Genomic DNA, 21,937 nt, shown 5'->3' on the forward strand with positions numbered 1-21,937 from the left:
CGTTGAAGCAGAGGGCGGTAGAACGGCTGGCGCGGTACTATTGCTCCCCCTTGCGGTACTACCGCAAGGTAGGGATATTCCAGATTTTGGGAAGGCACGGACATATAAAAATACATCAGTGGAAACTTCCGCTGAGTTGGGATCCATGCAAAAATCCGACACGATGGTACTACAAACCAGGAGCGGTACTACCGCGCGGGGTGCGGATGTAAAAAATTACATCTGCTCCTACTGTAGCGCAAGCTGCTGAGCCTGGCCAGAGCGCATGGTACTACCGCGCACCTGGCGCGGTACTACCGCGTAGGGCGCGGATGTAAAAAATTACATCCGCCCCTACTACCGCAGTAGCAGCAGCGCCTGGCCTGAGGTCACAGTACTACCGCTCCAAGGAAGCGGTACTACCGTGGGCACTTGCGACACTACTACGCCAGAGGCCGGTACTACCGCATGCCCCAAGTCTTCCCAAAGGTTCTACTTGGCACAAACACTAATTAAAAGCATAAAACCACATCTAAATAGAGGCTAGATGAATTTATTATTAAACAGGAGCAAAAAGCAAAGAACAAGAATAAAATTAGGTTGCCTCCCAACAAGCGCTATTGTTTAACGCCCCTAGCTAGGCATGATGATTTCAATGATGCTCACATAAAAGATAAGAATTGTAACATAAAGAGAGCATCGTGAAGAATATGACTAGCACATTTAAGTCTAACCCACTTCCTATGCATAGGGATTTTGTGAGCAAACAACTTGTGGGAACAAGAATCAACTTGCATAGGAAAGCAAAACAAGCATAACTTCAAGATTTTAAGCACATAGAGAGGAAACTTGATATTATTGCAATTCCTATGAGCATATATTCCTCCCACGTAATAATTTTCAGTAGCATCATGAATGAATTAAACAATATAACTATCACATAAAGCATTCTTTTCATGATCTACAAGCATAGAAATTTTATTACTCTCCACATAAGCAAAATTCTTCTCATTTGGAATAGTGGGAGTATCATAAGAAACTTGAATACTATAAATTGTTTCCATATTAAAAGAGTAATGTTCAGAAAAGGGGTAATCATAATCATGACATGTTTTATAAATATAATCATCACTACTTTTTATAGCATAAGTATCATCACAATAATCATCATAGGTAGCAACTTTGTTCTCATCATAATCGATTGAAACCTCTTCCAAGATAGTGGAATCATTACTAAATAAAGTCATGACCTCTCCAAATCCACTTTCATAATTATCACAATAAGATTCAACATCCTCCAAAATAGTGGGATTACTACTTCCTAAAGTTGACACTCTTCCAAACCCACTTTCATCAATATAATTATCATAGGTAGGAGGCATGCTATCATCATAACAAATTTGCATATCAAAACTTGGGAGGCTAAAAATATCATCTTCATCAAACTTAGCATCCCCAAGCTTGGGACAAACATTAATTGCAGCAAATATATTTTCAAACTTGTCATTCTCATCAAACATAGCATCCCCAAGCTTGGGCCTTTTCATATCATAAGCATAATCACTCTCATCATTAATAGTGTGGATAGCACCAATAGTATAGCAATTATCATCATCACAATGAGTAATAAGAGCAACATCATTTGGGAGGGATACCTTTTTACCTTTGCTTATCCGTCATTTCTTTTTCTTCTTCACATCATGTGTGGGTTTAACCCTCTTTTTGGAGCTCCTTACTAATGAGATTGGTTGAATAGAAAGCTCCTCCTCGTTACCTGACTCATCATAAGAAATAATAGGAGGATATTGGGAAGTCTCTTACCTTTCATTATTATTCTATTCATCTTCTATTTGTTTTCTTTTCTTTATATACTTGGCAATATAAGGATTTTCAATGCAATTCACCGCACAATACATATAAATTTCCTCTAGATCAAAATCAAGAACTCTATCAAGGGCAAATTCTGGAATAACCTTAGTTATACGTTTCATTTCTTCATAACCCAAGAGCAAACTAAGTTCCTTATGATGTGCAAGGGAAATCAATTCATCACAATTTTTAGATACGATACGATCATGAAACAATTTGCATTGGGTACTGAAATGATCACGTTCATTGCAAAGTTCACAAGTACGGCTAAGAAAGTTTAAATTTTCAGCACAAACATCTAGCCTTTCTTGCAACCATTTAGTTTCCAAATACTTATGCCTCTTGCAAAATCTATCTTACATGTTTGGTATGTACTTGTAAACTCTATGCACTCCACAAAAATCGACATGCTTATAAGAGATATTTTCATCATGACTAGTGCAATCATCATTAGTACTATGGATATTCAAAGAGTTCATACTAACAACATTGCAATCATGCTCATCATTCAAAGATTTAGTGCCAAACATTTTAGAGACTTCTTCTTCTAGCGTTTGAGCACAATTTTCCTTTCCATCATTCTCACGAAAGATCTTAAAAAGATGAAGCGTATGAGGCAAACTCAATTCCATTTTTTGTAGTTTTCTTTTATAAACTAAACTAGTGATAAAACAAGAAACTAAAAGATTCGATTGCAAGATTTAAAGATACATATTCAAGCGCTAACCTCCCCGGCAATGGCGCCAGAAAAGAGCTTGATGTCTACTACACAACCTTCTTCTTGTAGACGTTGTTGGGCCTCCAAGTGCAGAGGTAGGACAGTAGCAAATTTCCCTCGAGTGGATGACCTAAGGTTTATCAATCCGTGGGAGGCGTAGCATGAAGATGGTCTCTCTCAAGCAACCCTGCAACCAAATAACAAAGAGTCTCTTGTGTCCCCAACACACCCAATACAATGGTAAATTGTATAGGTGCACTAGTTCGGCGAAGAGATGGTGATACAAGTGCAATATGGATAGTAGATAATGGTTTTTGTAATCTGAAAATATAAAAACAGCAAGGTAGAAAATGGTAAAAGTGAGCGTATACGATATTGCAATGCATTGAAACAAGGCCTAGGGTTCATACTTTCACTAGTGCAAGTTCTCTCAACAATAATAACATAATTGGATCATATAACTATCCCTCAACATGCAACGAAGAGTCGCTCCAAAGTCACTAATAGCGGAGAACAAACGAAGAGATTATTGTAGGGTACGAAACCACCTCAAAGTTATCCTTTCTGATCGATCTATTCAAGAGTCTGTAGTAAAATAACACGAAGCTATTCTTTCCGTTCAATCTATCATAGAGTTCATACTAGAATAACACCTTAAGACACAAATCAACCAAAACCCTAATGTCACCTAGATACTCCAATGTCACCTCAAGTATCCGTGGGTATGATTATACGATATGCATCACACAATCTCAGATTCATCTATTCAACCAACACAAAGAACTTCAAAGAGTGCCCCAAAGTTTCTACTAGAGAGTCAAGACGAAAACGTGTGCCCACCCCTATGCATAAGTTCACTGACGGTGTCCTGGACTAGGGGGTACTCACCATGTTGTCTCCCGACCAGCTGGATCAGGCCGAGGACCCCCAGGGCCATTTACTCATGGGCCAGTTCGGACAGCTGATGACATGCATGAGGAAGATTCCACAAGACTTGGTGATCAAGACAAGGACTCCTCTCCACCAACGTGTTCGGCTAGGACTCTTGTTATCCTAGGCCTCTTGTACATTATATAAACTAAGGCCAGGCTAGTCGATAGATCATTATGACATTACTCATCATACTTGTAGGGTTTAGACCACAACATACGATCTCGAGGTGGATCAACTCTTGTAACCCCTATACTCATCAAACTCAATCAAGCAGGAAGTAGGGTATTACCTCCATCAAGAGGGCCCGAACCTGGGTAAACATCGTGTCCCCTGTCTCCTGTTATCATCGATCCTTAGACGCACAGTTCGGGACCCCCTACCCGAGATCTGCCGGTTTTGACACCGACATTCACGAGGTCGCAGAACTCGCAAGTTTATCACCAAAACATACATCAAGTGGATCACGTGATATCCCATTGTCACCACAGATAAGCACATGCAAGACATACATCAAGTGTTCTCAAATCCTTAAAGACTCAATCCGATAAGATAACTTCAAAGAGAAAACTCAATCCATTACAAGAGAGTAGAGGGGGAGAAACATCATAAGATCCAAATATAATAGCAAATCTCGTGATACATCAATATCGTACCACCTCAAGAACACGAGAGAGAGAGAGAGATAAAACACATAGCTACTGGTACATACCCTCAGCCCCGAGGGTGAACTACTCCCTCCTCGTCATGGAGAGTGCCGGGATGATGAAGATGGCCACCGGAGAGGGATTCCCCCCCTCCGTCAGGGTGCCAGAACGGGTCTAGATTGGTTTTCGGTGGCTACGGAGGCTTTTGGCGGCGGAACTCCCGATCTATTCTGCTCTGTGATGTTTTAGGGTATATGGATATATATAGGCGAAAGAAGTTGGTTAGGGGAGCCACGAGGGGCCCACGAGGGTGGGGGGCACGCCTCCTCGCCTCGTGGCCACCTCGAGGCTTCCCTGTCGTCTACTCCAAGTCTCCTGGATTGCTTCCATTACAAAAATAACTCTCCCGAAGGTTTCATTCCGTTTGGACTCCATTTGATATTCCTTTTCTTCGAAACACTGAAATAGGCAAGAAAACAACAATTTGGGTTGGGCCTCTGGTTAATAGGTTAGTCCCAAAAATAATATAAAAGTATATAATAAAGCCCATAAACATACCAAACGAGTAATATAATAGCATGGAACAAACAAAAATTATATATATGTTGGAGACGTATCATTGCGAATGATAATTCCATGAGCATCTTGCTTGTTTTTGAATATCCACTTGGTTCCAATGACATTATGGTTCCCCGTTGGCCTTGGCACCAATCTCCATACTTGGTTGTGCTCGAAGTTGTTGAGTTCTTCATGCATGGCATTAAGCCAATCCGGATCCTCGAGCACCTCATAGACCTTCTGGGGTTCAACACAAGAGACAAACGCGTGATGTTCACAGTAGTTTGCTAATTGTCTACGAGTGCTTACCCCCTTTCTTAAGCTTCCAAGCACATTTGTCATGAGATGATCTTTGGTGGATAGCTTGGATGCAATCTTGGCGGCACGACGCTCTAATTCCTCCTCTGGAGAGTGTTGAGGAGCGGTTACTTGATCATCTTGAGCATTGTCTTGAGCTCGTTCTTGATCTTGAGTTTGCTCTTGATCTTGAACTTGCTTGGATGGGAGAACATGACCTTGGGCATCACTTGGTGATTCATCACCATCTTGAGATTGATCTTGCCCTTGGTCTTGTTCATGATGTTGAGGGCCTTCACTTTGTTCTTCGGAAGCGTGTGGGCCTTGGGTTGGTGATGGCTCCACATGAGTGGAGCATTGTCCTTCTCATTCGGCCACAAGGGGTTCCTCAATGGGTAGGATAAAACCAACTCCCATTCTTCTTACGGCTTGGGGAGGAATTTCATCACCTACATCACAAGTGCCACTTTGCTCCACTTGGGAGCCGTTATTCTCATCAAACTCCACGTTACATGTCTCCTCAATAAGTCTCGTGGACTTATTGAGGACACGGTAAGCATGGGAGTTTGTAGCATAACCAACAAATATGCCCTCTTGAGCTCTAGCCTCAAATTTAGACAACCGAACACCTTTCTTGAGAATGAAACACTTACACCCGAACACCCGGAAGTACTTGAGGTTTGGCTTGTTACCGGTGAGAATCTCATATGGAGTCTTGTTCAAGCCTTTGCGGAGATAGAGCCGATTGGATGCATGACATGCGGTGTTGATGGCTTTAGCCCAAAAGTTGTATGGAGACTTGAACTCCGCCATCATGGTCCTTGTCGCATCCATCAATGTCTGGTTCTTCCTCTCCACTACACCATTTTGTTGAGGGGTGTAAGGTGCGAAATATTGATGCTTGATCCCCTCATCACTAAGAAACTCGTCCAAGGTGTAGTTCTTGAACTCGGTGCCGTTGTCACTTCTTATTGTCAAGATCTTTGCATTGTGTTGAAGTTGAGCTTCATTTGCAAAGTCAATGATGGTTTGTTGGGTCTCGCTCTTCCTCTTGAAGAAATATACCCAAGTGTATCTTGAATAATCATCCACAATCACCAAGCAATACTTTCTACCCCCAAGACTATCAAAAGATGGAGGCCCAAAGAGATCCAAGTGAAGTAGCTCCAAAGGCCTCTTCGAGTAAATGATAGTCGTGGGAGGGTGAGCCTTTTCATGTAGCTTTCCTTCGATACAAGCACTGCAAGCACGATCTTTAGCAAAACTAACATTTGTTAGTCCATGGACATGGTCCCCCTTGAGAAGACTTTGCAAAGATCTCATATTAACATGGGCTAAACGGCGATGCCAAAGCCATCCCATGTCAACTTTAGCCATTAGGAATGTCGCGGTCTTAGTGGGTCGCTCCGAAAAGTTAATCACATAGAGACTGTTCTCGACATGCCCAACAAAGGCTACTTTAAGAGTCTTGCTCCACAAGAGGGACACAGTATCAACATCAAAGAAAGTGGCAAAGCCCATGAGTGCAAGTTGACGAACGGAAAGTAAATTGTATGCAAGGGACTCAAGAAGCATGACCTTCTTGATCGTGAGATCATGAGAAATGACAACCTTTCCAAGTCCCAATACCTTAGAGGACGATGCATCACCCCACTCGACATTGATGGGCATAGATGGAATCTTGTGAACATCCACCACCAAGTCCTTGCTTCCGGTCATATGATTAGTGGCTCCACTATCGAGCAACCATGATCCCCCACCGGAAGCAAACACCTACAAGAGATCAATGCTTGGTTTTAGGTACCCATTTTGTAATGGGTCCTTTGATGTTAGTAACAAGGGTCTTAGGAACCCAAATAGACCATTCAATGTACTCATAAGAAGAACCAACAAACTTGGCATAAACATGTCCATCACTAGCACGGCATAATACATAAGAAGGGTTAAAGTCGCCAGCTTTATTGGGAGGGGTAGCATTGCCCTTCTTGGCATCACTACCCTTCACATTGCTCTTCTTCTTCTTCTTAGAAGCACCCTATCCCTCCTTCACAAACATTTGCTTGAGAGGGGGAGGTCGTTTGGCCTTGTCATCCTTCTTCTTGCTCTTGGACTTGGGTGTGAACTCAATTCCTTCCTTGGCCACAACTTCCTTTTGATTGCTCAAAAGGTCATTGAGGTTCTTCTCACCTTGTATGCACGACACAAGGCCTTTCTCAAGTTGCTTCTTCAACTTTGCATTCTCCTCAACAAGATGCACATGCTCACAACATGGGTTAGTAGCATTTGCATTATCAATTAAGACCATATGAGGAAAGGTGGCTTTCTCCTTGGTTAGCTTTACTTGGAGTTGATCATGAGACTAGCATGAGCACCCTTCAAGGCCTAGTGAGCCTTGTCAAGTAAGTCAAACTCCTCTTTGAGTCTAGCAAGATCAAACCCAAGCTTGGCCTTCTCGGAGTTTAGCACACGAGATACAACAAGAGCATGATCAAGATCTTTCTTTAATTTAGTGTGGTCACCGTTGTATGACTCCTCAAGAGCCAAACGAAGACCTCGCTCTTCCTCAAGAGCATTGGAAAGATCCGAGATCTCATCGGCATAGTCATGACTATGCCCCTCCATCTTAGAGATGGTATCTTCGTGAGCCTCAATCATGTCATTGGCTTCACCAAGTTGTTCCAAGAGAGCAACAAAGTGCTTCTTGGATTTCCCCTTGAGTTTACTCATAAAGGACTCAAATTCATTCTCCTCCACATTGGACCCCTCATGTTCATCAATGCAATCCGTTAACGAAGGATTATTAATGATGGTACTTTTGATGTTGGGAGTTACCTTGTTGGTGGCTTTAGCCATGAGGCATTTGGCAGTGATGTTCTCATTGAGTGAGTCGAAGAGACACACCCGTGGAGTTGTCGCAATGGCAACGGAGGCCATGGCAACCGACTCACCGTCTTCATCATCATCATCATCCTCATGGTACTCTTTTTGTGCCACCAACCCCTTGGGAGGAGTCTTCTTGATGAAGTTGCTCTTGTTGGGGAAAGACTTGGCCTTGTCTTTTCGGATGAGCTTGCCACCATTGTCTTCCCTTTTCTTATAAGGACATTCCGCAACAAAGTGGCTCACATTGCCACAATTATAGCAAGTCCTCACTAGTTGCTTGACCTTTGCGCCACTTGAGTTGTTCTTGTTGAAGTTGGGCCTTATGTTCTTCTTGCTCCAAAATTGCCTTGAAGCAAGAGCCATGTGTTCATGATAAGCATACTTTGTATCTTCGGGATTGCTCTCCTCTTCTTCCTCTTATTCCTCTTCTTCCACACTAACTGTGGCCTTCAAGGCAAGGGTGGGCTTCTTTGCTCTTTGAGAGCGTAACACCACATTGTCGGCGGTCTTGTCCAAGATGCTCATAGCCACAAACTCATCCAACACTTCACTTGAGGATAAGGTGTGGAAGTCCGGCCTTTGATGAATGACGGAGGACATGGCCTTGTGGTAAGGCATCATGGCCTTGAGGAATTTGCGCTTGATCCAATTGTCATCCGTATCCTTGCTCCCATGATCTCGGAGTGAGACCGCGAGAGTAGTTAATCTCCGATAAAGCTCACGAGGTTCTTCATCTTCTTTCATTGCAAACTCATCGGCTTCATCTTGCACCACTTCATAGTTGGAGTGTTGAATGCTTGCGCTTCCCTGGTAGAGGGACACAACGTGGCGCCATGCATCCTTGGCCACAGTGAATGGCCGGAGGTGAGCAAAATCTTCGGGTGGAATTGCATCTTGGATGATGTAGAGAGCATTCTCATTGAATTGATTGTCCGTGGCTTCTCTAGGGGTGAAGTTGCTTCGGTCATGTGGATAAAAACCTTCTTCAATGATTCTCCAAAGGTTAGTATTAACATGATTCAAATGACACTTAAAGCGATAAACCCAAGAATCAAAGTCCTCATTTTTTTACAATCTTAGGAGGAGGACCGGCATGATTCAAATGAGTGGAAGGAATCGGTCCATCATAAGTAAGTGGAGGTCCCACATGGGCAAAGATGTTGTTGCCAATTTTACCACTAGAAGAAGGAGCCTTTTCACTAGTAGATTCCCCTTGTCGGAGTTAGCATCCGTCACCTTGTTAGTGGGATCACCCACTTTCATCGGTGCAGTAGATAGTTTAAGCCCTTCTAAGAATTTATTAAACATGCTTTCAACCTTGGTCGTCATGGAGGTTTTCAATGTGTTCAAAGCCACATTGAATTCCTCATGAGAGACCGCGGTTCCCCCATAGGCCGTAGACAAGATCGGATTTGCACCGAGTGCTCCTCCTCACCGTCTACGGTGTCAACCATACTCTTCGGACGGTAAAGTCCTTAAGAAAGAGATGAGGCTCTCATACCAATTGAAAAGATCGATATAGTTGACTAGAGGGGTGAATAGGCAACTAACAATTTTTAGCTTTTCTTTATCAATTTAAACTTTGCATCAAAGTAGGTTGTCTAGATATGCAACTAGATGAGCAACCTATATGATGCAACGACAATAGGTAAACAAGCAAGCAAGGAAAGTAACACAAGATAAGCTTGCATGAGTAAAGGAATGAGATAACCAAGAGTGGAGCCGGTGAAGACGAGGATGTGTTACCGAAGTTCCTTACTTTTGAGGGGAAGTACGTCTTCGTTGGAGCGGTGTGGAGGCACAATGCTCCCCAAGAAGCCACTAGGGCCACCGTATTCTCCTCACGCCCTCACACAATGCGAGATGACATGATTCCACTATCGGTGCCCTTGGAGGCGGCGACCGGACCTTTACAAAAAAGGTTGGGGCAATCTCAACAACTTAATTGGAGACTCCCAACGACACCACGAAACTTCACCACAATGGAATATGGCTCCGCGGTGACCTCAACTGTCTAGGGTGCTCAAACACCCAAGAGTAATAAGATCTGCAAGGGATTAGTGGAGAAATCAAATTTCTCTTGGTGGAAGTGTAGATCTAGGCCTTCTCAACCAATCCCTAAAGGATCAACAAGTTTGATTGGCTAGGGAGAAAGATCGGGCGAAAATGGAGCTTGGAGCAACAATGAAGCTTAGGGGTGGAAGAGGTGGTCAACTCGGAGAAGAAGACCTCCCTTATATAGTAAGGGGACAAATCCAACCGTTATTCACCAACTCAGACTGTGTAGCACGGTACTACCGCGTCGAGGACGCGGTACTACGGCAAGGGCACACGGTACTACCGCAGGACCCCGCGGTACTACCGCCTGAGCAGCAGAAACCAGAACAACCCAGATGCGTTGAAGCAGAGGGCGGTAGAACCGCTGGCGCGGTACTACCGCTCCCCCTTGCGGTACTACCGCAAGGCAGGGATATTCCAGATTTTGGGAAGGTACAAACATATAAAAAATACATCCGTGGCAACTTCCGCTGAGTTGGGATCCATGCAAAAATCCGACACGGTAGTACTGCAAACCAGGAGCGGTACTACCGCGCGGGGTGCGGATGTAAAAAATTACATCTGCTCCTACTACCGCGCAAGCTACTGAGCCTGGCCAGAGCGCATGGTACTACCGCGTAGGGCGCGAATGTAAAAAATTACATCCGCCCTTACTACCGCAGTAGCAGCAGCGCCTAGCCTGAGGCCACAGTACTACCGCTCCAAGGAAGCGGTACTACCATGGGCACTTGCGGTACTACCGCGCCAGAGGCCGGTACTACCGCAAGGGCCTGCGGTACTACCGCTCCTAGGAGCGGTACTACCGCATGCCCCAGTTCAGCAATCAAGACATTTTGCATAAACAAGAAAAGATGGAGGATGCTCCAAAGTGCCAAAGGAAAGGCGGTGCAAAGGAATAGACGTGTATGTGATGATTCCATCCAAACCTTTCCAAAGCGGACCCCCTTTTAATAATACGGCTTTCCTACGACTCTAATCCACCGAAAAGAAACATAGAGAAACGCCGTATTCAATAGTCTTCGAGGGACACCAAATCGTCTTGTGCCTAGTGATGAAATGTCTGAAATACTCAATGCACACGATTAGTCCGCAAAAGTATTGTCATCAATCACCAAAACAACTAAGGGATAAATATGCCCTTACAACTGCAACAAAAAACTATTTCAAAAGTCTACATTTAATATAGTCTATTAGGCCTTGTACAATGAGAGATGTTTAAAGGGGTGCTTAGAAAAATAAATTAAAATTTTCTGAAGCACCGGTGCCTATTTCTACAGAAGAGATGCTTACTTAAGTGTCTACTCCGTACAAATAAGCATCGGTGCTTAAAAAAATTAATTTATTTGTCTAACCACCTTCTCTAAGCACCTCCAATTGCACAGGGCCTTAGGCCGCCTTCCTTGCGAGTCACGACTCCTCGTCTAATCACACCTTTTCCCCTGTACTCGCGGCCTCGTCTATCTCCACTTCACTGCACTTTTCCTTATTTATTTTCTCAGAAGACCACTATATTCTGCCTCTCCGTTCTGTTCTTGCCGTGTTCTATTTTTCCGCTCTGCTGTACATGGCGTCGGTTGCAGGCGAGGGGAGGAGCCGGGTGCTGGTGATAGGCGGCACGGGCTACATAGGCCGCTTCATCGTCGCCGCCAGCGCACGCGAGGGCCACCCCACCGCCGTCCTCGTCCGCGACGCCGCGCCCGCCGACCCAGCCAAGGCCGCCGTCCTCCAGGGATTCCGGGATGCCGGCGTCACCATCGTCAAGGTCAGCAGCCGTCGTACTCTTCTTATCCAGATCCTTGCTCTGTTTTTATCTCTCTTTTTATGAAAGTTAGTGGGTCCAACTTCTATCTAAGGATGGTGCCATTTTGGGTAAAAATGATAGCAGAAACAGTGATAAGAAATTCTCTGGATTGCTTCATGGCGGCTTTCTTTTTTCTTCTTGTCCCTTGTGGCGGTGCGCGAGTGCTAAACAAAGCAGCGAACTTGGTTTCTGTTGTGGCATATCTATGAACAAGACAGAAATGAGAGTAATGGAAAGGGGATTAGCCCGGTTAAAATAGATAAATTCAGCAAGACAAAAATCAAGGAAATTCGAGGTTTCAGACGAAAAAACAAAATCTTAGAAATATGCTAGAGCAAGGAGCCCTTCCATTCTGTTCGATTCAATCGATCAAATAAACAGTCATGTAAGATGACTTAAAGAACACCCTCTAAAAAAAGGACTTAAAGAAAGTAAAGATTAGGTGATTTGCTTGGATTATGTACAGAATTTATCTTTATCAAATCTGCTAGGCTTTTTAAGATTCTTCAGTGTTCAAGCCCCAATTTGCTGGGGACAAAAGGTATATGTTGTAACACAGTCGTTGTTCTGTTTGATAAAATACTGAAATGTGTTCACAAGGAGGTGGCAAGTCAACAATCTTTCGTGCCATTCAGGACTAAACTATCATGTTGGCAAGGATGATAGCCATCCCTGATTGTGTCGTTACCCCGTGTTGATTACTAAAATAATGACCTCAAGATATAAGTTTGATTGGATGGTGATGTATAACTGTTACATTACTGTTGGATCATTAGGGTGATATGTATGATCATGAGAGCCTGGTGACAGCCATTAAATCAGCAGATGTTGTGATCTCGGCCGTGGGTTATCAACAGCTACCGGATCAAACTCTCATTATCTCGGCAATTAAGGAAGTTGGGCATGTAAAGGTAATTTCCAAAGTCCCAATCATCAATATCAAATTGTTATGTGTGCACACCTTATGGCTTACTGTGAATACTTTAGCTGATAATATAGTTCGAAAATTCTTTGTTATTGATGATTATGCAATAAATGATGGGCTGTAAATTGCAACGAACTGTGCACCCTAAACTCTTATGTGGAACAATTTGTGAATTGCATTTTCTTCAAGTATTCGTATTTTGCTGATGAGAACACTAGTCATTTTGGTACTAAGAAACTGGTTTGACAACTTAGGCTGTTCCCTGCCTTCCACAACATGGTGGACAAAAAAATCATTCAGATGGACGGGAATTAGTTGTGGTTATTTTGTTCAAAACATGTTGAATGTGCCCCTTTTCATATCTGATAGACTGATACCATGCATTCCTCGTGTCATTATTATTTTTCTACAGCAGTTCTTACTGAACTCTGATATTGATGAGCTTCTTGCAGAGATTCTTCCCATCAGAGTATGGTAATGATGTGGATCGTAACCATGCAGTTGAACCTGCAAAGACAGTATTCGGTGGGAAAGCTCATATAAGGCGTGCCATTGAGGCTGAGGGGATTCCCTACACATATGTCTCTTCCAACTTCTTTGCTGGTCGTTTCTTGCGAAGCCTTGCGCAGATTGGGGTCACGGAGCCTCCAACCGAGAAGGTTCTCATTATGGGTGATGGAAATGTAAAAGGTAGATCTGATCAAGATGCCCTTAATATGATTGTACAGTTTTACGATATGAGAAATTAATCTCTATTTTGAGAACGGAATTTAAATCAAACAAGGACTGGGATTATGGCTGCACTCTTATGTGTGTATTTTCGACAATAGGAATCTTTGCGGCGGAGGAAGACGTGGGAACCTACACTATTAAAGCTGTAGATGATCCAAGGACCCTGAACAAAATCCTATATCTGAGGCCACCAAGTAACACTTTGTCCCATAATGAGCTTGTCTCACTCTGGGAGAAGAAACTTGGTAAGACACTTGAGAGGGTGTACCTCCCAGAGGACGAACTCCTGAAGAAGATTCGAGGTCAGAGTAAAAGCCTTGTTTTACTCTTATAATGTTGTAGTTGCCGTCTATACTTATCTTTTGTACTGATTTTGCTCTCTCGGGTATGTTTCAGAGTCATCAGCGCCGCTGAATGTAGCACTGGCAATCAGCCACTCTGTCTGGTTGAAGGGGGACCACACTAACTTTGAGATCGACCCATCATTTGGAGTTGAAGCCACTCAGCTTTACCCTGATGTGCCTTACATTACCGTGGATGAATACCTAAATAGGTTCCTTTAAACTCCTAAATCCTATCGTCGCCAATATTCATATACTTTGAATAAATGTTGGAGGTTATGTATTTTTACTAGAATGGCACGTGAATTACGTAATCAGAGTGTGAGACCTCAATCATGTGAGGAATGCATCTTGCATTCCCTTGAGCTTAGAATATATAAACTGAGGTTGTATAAATTTGGAAATTTTAGCTTGATGGAACATGATACCGTATGTAACAGCCCGGGGGTTTACGCCAAGTTAGAAATTGTTTGTTATTTAATTTTTGCATCATAAGCATTACTGCATTAACTTCGCCATTTTGTTAAATGATGAATAAGTGTCACACGCCAAAAATCTGAAATGAGATTTTTTTTACTCTGTTCTGCCTTTTTTGGGGGGATCTATTTGAAACCTACTTGGATTTTGGTATGAGATGAAACTTGAGTTTGTCATGGTTGATCCTACATCCAGGGAATATTGTTGCCCATATTCCAATGCCTGGAATTCATCAAATCTTTATTCCTTCTTTGTTAAAACCTAATTTTCATATTTGGGAATGATTATTTTCTTCCTAGCATTACAAAGGAGCTACCATTTCTAGACATGAGATGATTCCACCAAAATTCTTAGACACTCACTGAGACTTGCAAAGTCCCAATATATAAATATATTGGCCAACCTTGATCAATATATTTCATTTTTTAAATTCTTTTATTTCCTGCCCTTCTTGGGGGGGGGAATTTATAAACCATATTTATGGCCCTGTCAAAATTCTCATAATTCAGTATAGCATTTTTATACCAATGTTGATCTTTGGTAAAGGTTTCAGCCCCAAGATCATCCTATGAAATACCCTTCCTTTATAACCTTCCAAATTAGCCAAAACACACCTTTGTACTAGAGCTTATATTTCTAGACCAGATCAAACACCCATGGTAGCTTTCATATGCCATATAAGAACTCTGTACGAATTTCGGCCCCAACCTTGATGCCTAAAATTATTTTTCTTCATAACCTATGCAAAGTGCATTTTTGCCACTTGCACTACCAACCATATTTCTAGCCATGGTAAAATCCTAAAAAATTCAGATTGGCCTTATGATGCCTAATTTGATCGATGGTAGGAAGCTCGTCCACGTTTTCTTCTGATTTGTGGGAATTCAGACGTGCAAACCGCTCCGTGGATGTTTGGTGGACGACGTTGAAGGGCTCAAAGTGTTCGGACAACGCGGTCCAGACATTTACGAGCGATTTGATGATCGGCGTTGGAGATGCCCTTATTGTTAATATAAAAGATAATGTTTCACACCACCAAATCTCATTGAAATAATTGCAACTGATTCCGCAACAACTTGCCGGGCATAAATAAAATCTTTATATACTTTATTTATGTTATTATGTAAACAGATGAATATGAATAGAAAAAGGTTTGGGGAGTAAAGTTTTGCAAGCCCGTCAACATGTACTACTCCTAGAAAAAATAATTAGTAGGAGTTTAGGGGAAAGGCAGAGATGCTCTACCACGCAGCAAATCGCCAGCCGTGCAGATCGGAGAATCGCAATCCGATCCCAAATCAGGCCCCAGCACCAGCGTGCCCAACGTGGCGCCGGCAGCGGGGCACACGACACCGCTATGGAAATGGAATGCAAGTCAACACACCTCACTTCCACTGTTTGCCCGTCCCCACTACCAGCCTAGCTACATACACGCACCAACCCATGGGCCATGATCCACCCATCCCTCCATCCGTCGCGGTTCCCCCTGCTGAGCTCCCGATCTCTGCTCCGAGGCGTCGGCAATGGAGGTGCTCTGCATCGGGACGGCCGACACCAAGCTGGAGGAGCTGCTCTTCCTCGCCACTCGCCTCCGCTCCAGCCTCGCCGCCTCCGCCTCCGCCTCCGCCCCAAAGGTACTGCTACACTTACACTGTCCGCCTATCTTCTCGTCCCCGCCTGCAACTAGGTGAGGAGTTCAGCTATCCATTCGCATGCTTGAAGCGATCGTCCAGAATGGGGTGAACACGCATTTGGCGTCACCTACTTTAGAAACTACTATAACTACAGTGCAGTTTTGAGGGAGTATTCCTTCACTGAACGCAGAAACCGGAGTTCCTTCTCTGAACGTGCAAACTGCGTCATAGCATTGGGAACTACAGTAGCAGGGTAACATATGGATTATGCTATTTCTCATCTTGTGTTCTTGGAACTAGTTATTATATTTCCGGTTGGTAATTCTGGGATTGCCATATCATAAAAAGAGCGATGCTTCTAGATTTGAAGTTTAACGAAATCATGTGATCATGCGCTCTTCCGGTTTAGCAGTTGTGTTGCGTTTTTAGCCTATGGAAATTCCCTGTGGCTGCTTATTGAACAGGTGACAACAGATGCCATGTCTAATGTTTTGCTCAAGGAGTTCTTATGCAACTTTCACCAAAGTACATTTCCTGCTTAAGGCTCAGAGTACATGAGTCCTTCATTAATTTGTGTTATCCACATACAATAGCCTTAAATATCGATCGTCTACTCTCAGTAATAGACAATCATTCGCCAAGTATCAACAATTGCTACTCCCTACGTTCCATAATTCTTGTCGTGGTTAAACATTGGAGCATCCAAACTGCTGAAGCAGGACACATCTTTATGTGCACCTGTGTGTAGTGCACCCTTGGAGTTGCCCTGTAGGTTTATTATTTGTTTTGTTAACTCGAGCATAACATGTGGTCTATTGAAATGGTAGGTTAAAGTAAGCATAGTGGATGTCTCCACAACTAAAACAGTACCAACACAAGATTCTAAAGATATTGCAGTTATTGCAAGAGATACAGTTCTCTCATGCCATCCGGATTCCAGCCAGCAAGATCTTCCAGATGACAGAGGTGAAGCGATTGCGCTTATGTCAAAGGCCCTTCAGAGCTTTCTGAAAAACAGATATGAGGCCGGCACCCTGGTTGCTGCTGTTGGCCTAGGAGGAAGTGGAGGAACCGCACTAATTGCCCCTGCTCTAAGATCCCTACCACTTGGAGTGCCTAAGCTTATTGTATCCACTGTTGCTAGTGGCAATACTGCACCCTATGTTGGAACATCTGACTTGGTATTGTTTCCTTCAGTTGTTGACATATGTGGAATAAACAGTGTCAGCCGTGTTATATTGTCGAATGCTGCTTCAGCTGTTGCCGGATTGGTATGTGGGATATTAATGGCTTCCAGTGAATCAGATGAAACAGACACAAAGCTGACTGTTGGAATTACAATGTTTGGTGTTACCACACAATGTGCAAATGCGGTCAAAGATAGACTGAACAAAGAAGGGTATGAGACGCTTGTATTCCATGCCACTGGTGTCGGAGGCAAAGCAATGGAAGAACTAGTTAGAGGTGGTTTCATACAGGTAATTAATACTTTCATGTGGTTTTGTACGGTTTTGCCCTTGTCTATTTTTCTATAAGATTTTGTTCTTGTGGAAACTATGTTTTTCAGTTCCTGAACTCTGATGGTAAACTCATTGCCAGACAGAAACTCCACTGGTGTTAATTTACTGTCTGTAGAGTTTTTCATCTTACTTCCATTTGGTTGCATGTAGGGTGTATTGGACATAACAACAACAGAAGTTGCGGATTACATTGTTGGAGGTATCATGGCATGTGATGAGACCAGGTTTGATGCGGTTATAGATAAAAAGATTCCTCTGGTTCTCAGTGTTGGGGCCTTGGATATGGTTAACTTTGGAGCTCATGATACAATACCTGCTGCTTTCTCAGACAGAAAGATCCACATACATAATGAACAGGTTACACATAGCATATTTTCCTATTTTGGACCTTGTTTTGCTTCCTAAATTTACTTGGTCTTTGCCAAATTTTATTTATGATGTATATATTTGCTATGAATACTGAATCATAAATATATTGTTAGGTTAGCACAGTGATATGTTTACCAGATTAATATGCTAGGATATCATTACAGACAATGCTATTATGGTACCAAGAGTAAGGTTGTGGATATATGTACATAGATTGGTAGATATATAAGAGAGGGGTAGGATGAAGGAAGAATTCACATTTTTAAAAAAACAGGTGTCTCTAACAACACGTGTCCTTCTGAACAAGAGTCTCTAACAAGTAAATCCATAGACGAGACATAGTCTAGTCAAACACTATTTCTAACAACCCAACCTATCCCTAAAACAGTATCTTATCTTTAAAGACAGATCTATCGTTATACTTGAATACTCTTCTTATGCACTGCCCACGAATGTGATCCAAATTTGTGAGATTCGACATGAGTGCGCACAGGGTACATGAATGTGATAGAGCATACCGAAATATTGACCACGGCCAAATTACGCAAACGAGAAAAAATGGCAAAGCTGGCCGCGAATTTTTCAAGCACAAGAGCATGACCTCAGAAGAGTACAACGGATTGTCACTCTCCATTCTCCACAACCCTCTCAGACCTTTTGGGACCCTTGGATCCTGTCTCTATAAAAGACTATTGAGCTAATCGAACATAGCATCTAATCCTCTGTTTCTTGGACCTTGATTTGATTTGCGCAATTGCTTGCATTGAGATCATCTGGCCATCTCCTCAAGAGTTTATATAGGCTCCCACTTGTCCTCTTCTAAAGCAAGTAGACTACGTGTCCTAGTAGGATTCCTCGGGGTACCACACCTGTTTGAGTCCTAATAAGATTAGGATTAGAATCGCCATATTCAGTTGAGAAAATCCATCTGTTACATGCAAGCTGTAATTATTACCTTACAAGTATGTATTTTATGTGCCTTTATTTATGAGGATTTCACATTTCCTAATTTTCTTGCGGTGAGTAAAAGACCATGTAATTCTTTCAGATTTCGTTGATGCGGACGACCGTGGAGGAGAACAAGAAATTTGCTCAGTTTATTGCTGACAAGCTGAACAAGTCTTTATCTACAGTTACTGTTTGCCTTCCACAGAAGGGCATCTCTGCAATTGATGCACCTGGAATGCCGTTTTATGATCCTGAGGCTACATCTGCACTATTGGATGAGTTAAATACTCGTCTTGTCAAAACTGAGAACAGACAGGTTTCTTCATGTTACATAATATGTTAGTTGCATCGCTAGAATATGAATAGAAAGGGTCATCGAATGAACTAAGCTGATTGGCTTGTTGACAGCTGAAGCTGCTTCCTTATCATATAAACGATCCTGAATTTGCCAATGCCTTGGTGGATGCATTCTTGAGTATGGATATAAAGGCCTCTAGTGCCATAACTCAGAAAAACAACATGGTCCTACCAAAGCAAGACACAAATGAAAAGGAATCTTCTTCAGGACAGAAGACTTCAGATAGTTCTATCATATGGAGACCCCCAGTGGATTTCCCTGATGCAAGACCAGGTTAGCGGTGATTCTGTTCCCATCTTATGCGCCCAAATTTTATTATGCCCACACAAACAGACTGTTTATTGAATCACTTGTTTTAGTTTCTTACAAAAAAATCGTGGAAGGTTATCTGGTATGTACCTTGTTATCTGCTATGCCACCTTACAGAAAATCCTTCAGGGTGAAGTTCTTATTTCGTTTTTGTTCTCATGCTTCATACCTAGGCTTGTCAGAATTTTTGTGTCTCCAATGATCCAAGAGGTCAAGATAGTTGTGAGTGACAACTCCTTTGGGGCTGTGCTTCAAGCATCTGTAGTACGCTTCACCGTTTGATGTTGTCCACCTTTCTCTAATCTTAGTATCATGTAATTATTGTGGGGTTGTCTTGGCGAAGACCGCAAGCACTGGCCCAAGGGCGCACAGAAATGGTGCCAGCACTTAGGCACAATTCTGACTTGGGAACAGAAGTCTCTATTCAAAGAGATTTCATTGTGTTCCAAAGGATTCATGTAGTCCTGAAGAAACTCAACGTAGCTGGGGATGAGCTCAACATGCACATGGGACAAGCTCGGCGTACATGCCTAACCTTTATGATATCAACCACAAAATACTTGCTATTGTCACCTATTACCTCTCTACTGCGCCAAATCAGAAATGTTCGGTGTCACCTCACGTGTTCGCTGACAAATTAGGATTAACTCCAGCTATTAGTAAGTGCGCTAAGTTTTAGTCTATTTGCAGTACAGTATGATTTTACAAAGGGGTAATGTCAAAACTCTAATGATCTTACACATTATAGTACCCGTGTGCATGGATGAAATAACTGTCAAAGGTCAGAAGTTTGGCATTAGATTCTAGGGCATAATAAGCATTCCGAACCCTCACGTGATACCACACAAGTTACATAAATTTCATAATTTTATTTTCAGCTCATTGTCTCCTTGTTTGGCATGACATGTTAAAGGGCGTTCGTCATTCATTTCAGTTCTTGAGATCTATTGACACAATTCTATACCCTAATGATTCTAATTGCTCACTCTTCAATGATGACAGAAACTTTGCAAAAAACAAAGTCAATACTACATAAGTTAAAGCAACAAATCGGTGAGGGTATTCCTGTAATTGGAGCCGGTGCTGGTACGGGCATATCCGCGAAGTTCGAAGAAGCTGGTGGGGTTGATCTGATTGTGTTGTACAATTCCGGGAGGTTTCGTATGGCTGGAAGGGGCTCATTAGCAGGGCTCCTACCATTTGCTGACGCAAATGCAATTGTACTTGAGATGGCCAATGAAGTGTTGCCTGTAAGTTTTTTTAGTAGTGGGGTTCATTCTTTTGTTTTTCTATTATCTGACTTGAGTATAGCTGGAAGTTAATGAGGTGCTAATTTAGGTCGTTAAAGAAGTTCCTGTTCTTGCTGGGGTTTGCGCTACTGATCCATTTCGTAGAATGGATTACTTTCTTAAACAGCTAGAAGCCATTGGATTTTGTGGTGTCCAAAATTTTCCTACGGTTGGTCTGTTTGATGGGAACTTCAGACAGAACTTGGAAGAAACTGGAATGGGCTACAGGTATTGATTCACCACATCCTTATTTTTCGGATACATGTGTTATCCATGCCATGGCATGGACATAATATGCATATGAAAAATTCTGGGCTGAATGTAGGATATGGATTCTGTTTCAGTGACTTCACAAATCGTAATGGTTAGTTTCCTTATTTAGTTTTCTGCTGAGGGCAAGATTTGCATGTCTGAATTCTGAAATCTTGCTAAATTCCGCATTTGAGTGTGTGTTCAAAGAAATTATGTTAAATTGATCTTGGTCTTTTGCCAGCATGGAAGTGGAGATGATCTCAAGGGCTCACAGCATGGGTTTCCTGACGACCCCGTATGCTTTCAATCCAGAAGAAGGCGCTGCCATGGCCAAGGCCGGAGCGCACATTGTAGTCGCGCATATGGGCCTCACAACAGCTGGATCGATCGGCGCAAAGACGGCCGCCACATTAGATGACAGCATTGTCCGGGTTCAAGCCATTGCCGATGCCGCGGTCGGCGTCAACCCTGACATCATCGTTCTCTGCCATGGAGGTAAGCAGTCTCTGCTTCATGCAGACCTCAAGTAACAGATATGGTGTCTTGATAAATCATGTGATTCTGATGCACAATTCCACCATCAGGTCCCATATCAGGGCCCCGAGAGGCGGAGTTTGTCCTGAAGAACACGAACCGGGTCCATGGATTCTACGGCGCCTCGAGCATGGAGAGGCTGCCGGTTGAGCAGGCCATCACAAACACCATGAGGGAGTACAAACGCATGTCTCTGAAATGAGGTTCGGTGGCTTTACCAGGTGGGCGGATGAAGCGCGCCCGGCGTTCGTCAGGCTGTTGTCACATGTAAATTGTTACTGAAGGTGCCTTGTGCGTTTGAACATATAATAAAAGATACCGACGAAACTATAGGGTGTGTGACGTGGCATGCCGTCTCGTTGGTCCAGGCGGTCATGCATTACAGGATGCCCATCAATGAGATATGATCTTTTCCAGGCGGTCATACATTACAGGACGCCCATCAATGTTTTTCACTAACCCAGTTAACCGAATAACCTTTTGCCCTTCCTTAGACCAGCTAATGAGCC

At 43.0% G+C, this 21,937-nt stretch overlaps 2 protein-coding genes across 3 annotated transcripts; both read left to right on the forward strand.

Annotated features, from left to right (window-relative positions):
• The first annotated feature begins 11,394 nt into the window (after positions 1-11,394).
• Positions 11,395-14,219, forward strand: LOC123150809 (phenylcoumaran benzylic ether reductase Pyrc5). The gene is made up of 5 exons (XM_044570631.1): positions 11,395-11,701; positions 12,517-12,651; positions 13,118-13,355; positions 13,496-13,699; positions 13,794-14,219. The coding sequence occupies exons 1-5, from the start codon at positions 11,504-11,506 to the stop codon at positions 13,958-13,960; spliced, it is 942 nt and encodes a 313-aa protein (XP_044426566.1). The 5' UTR covers positions 11,395-11,503; the 3' UTR covers positions 13,961-14,219.
• Positions 14,220-15,544: 1,325 nt separating this feature from the next.
• On the forward strand, positions 15,545-21,852 carry LOC123150810 (toMV susceptible protein tm-1(GCR26)). 2 transcript variants are annotated; one of them, XM_044570632.1, is made up of 9 exons: positions 15,545-15,849; positions 16,677-17,327; positions 17,520-17,726; positions 18,787-19,002; positions 19,095-19,317; positions 20,356-20,603; positions 20,692-20,870; positions 21,136-21,389; positions 21,479-21,852. In XM_044570632.1, exons 1-9 carry the CDS (start codon positions 15,739-15,741, stop codon positions 21,628-21,630), a joined length of 2,241 nt encoding a protein of 746 aa, XP_044426567.1. In that variant the 5' UTR covers positions 15,545-15,738; the 3' UTR covers positions 21,631-21,852. The 2 variants fall into 2 exon arrangements, with proteins under 2 accessions (XP_044426567.1, XP_044426568.1); XM_044570633.1 differs by lacking the exon at positions 21,479-21,852 and adding an exon at positions 20,968-21,006 and having other exon boundaries at positions 21,136-21,377.
• The last annotated feature ends 85 nt before the right edge of the window (positions 21,853-21,937 follow it).

Source organism: Triticum aestivum, chromosome 7A (assembly GCF_018294505.1).
Source record: "Triticum aestivum cultivar Chinese Spring chromosome 7A, IWGSC CS RefSeq v2.1, whole genome shotgun sequence".
NCBI lineage: Eukaryota > Viridiplantae > Streptophyta > Magnoliopsida > Poales > Poaceae > Triticum > Triticum aestivum.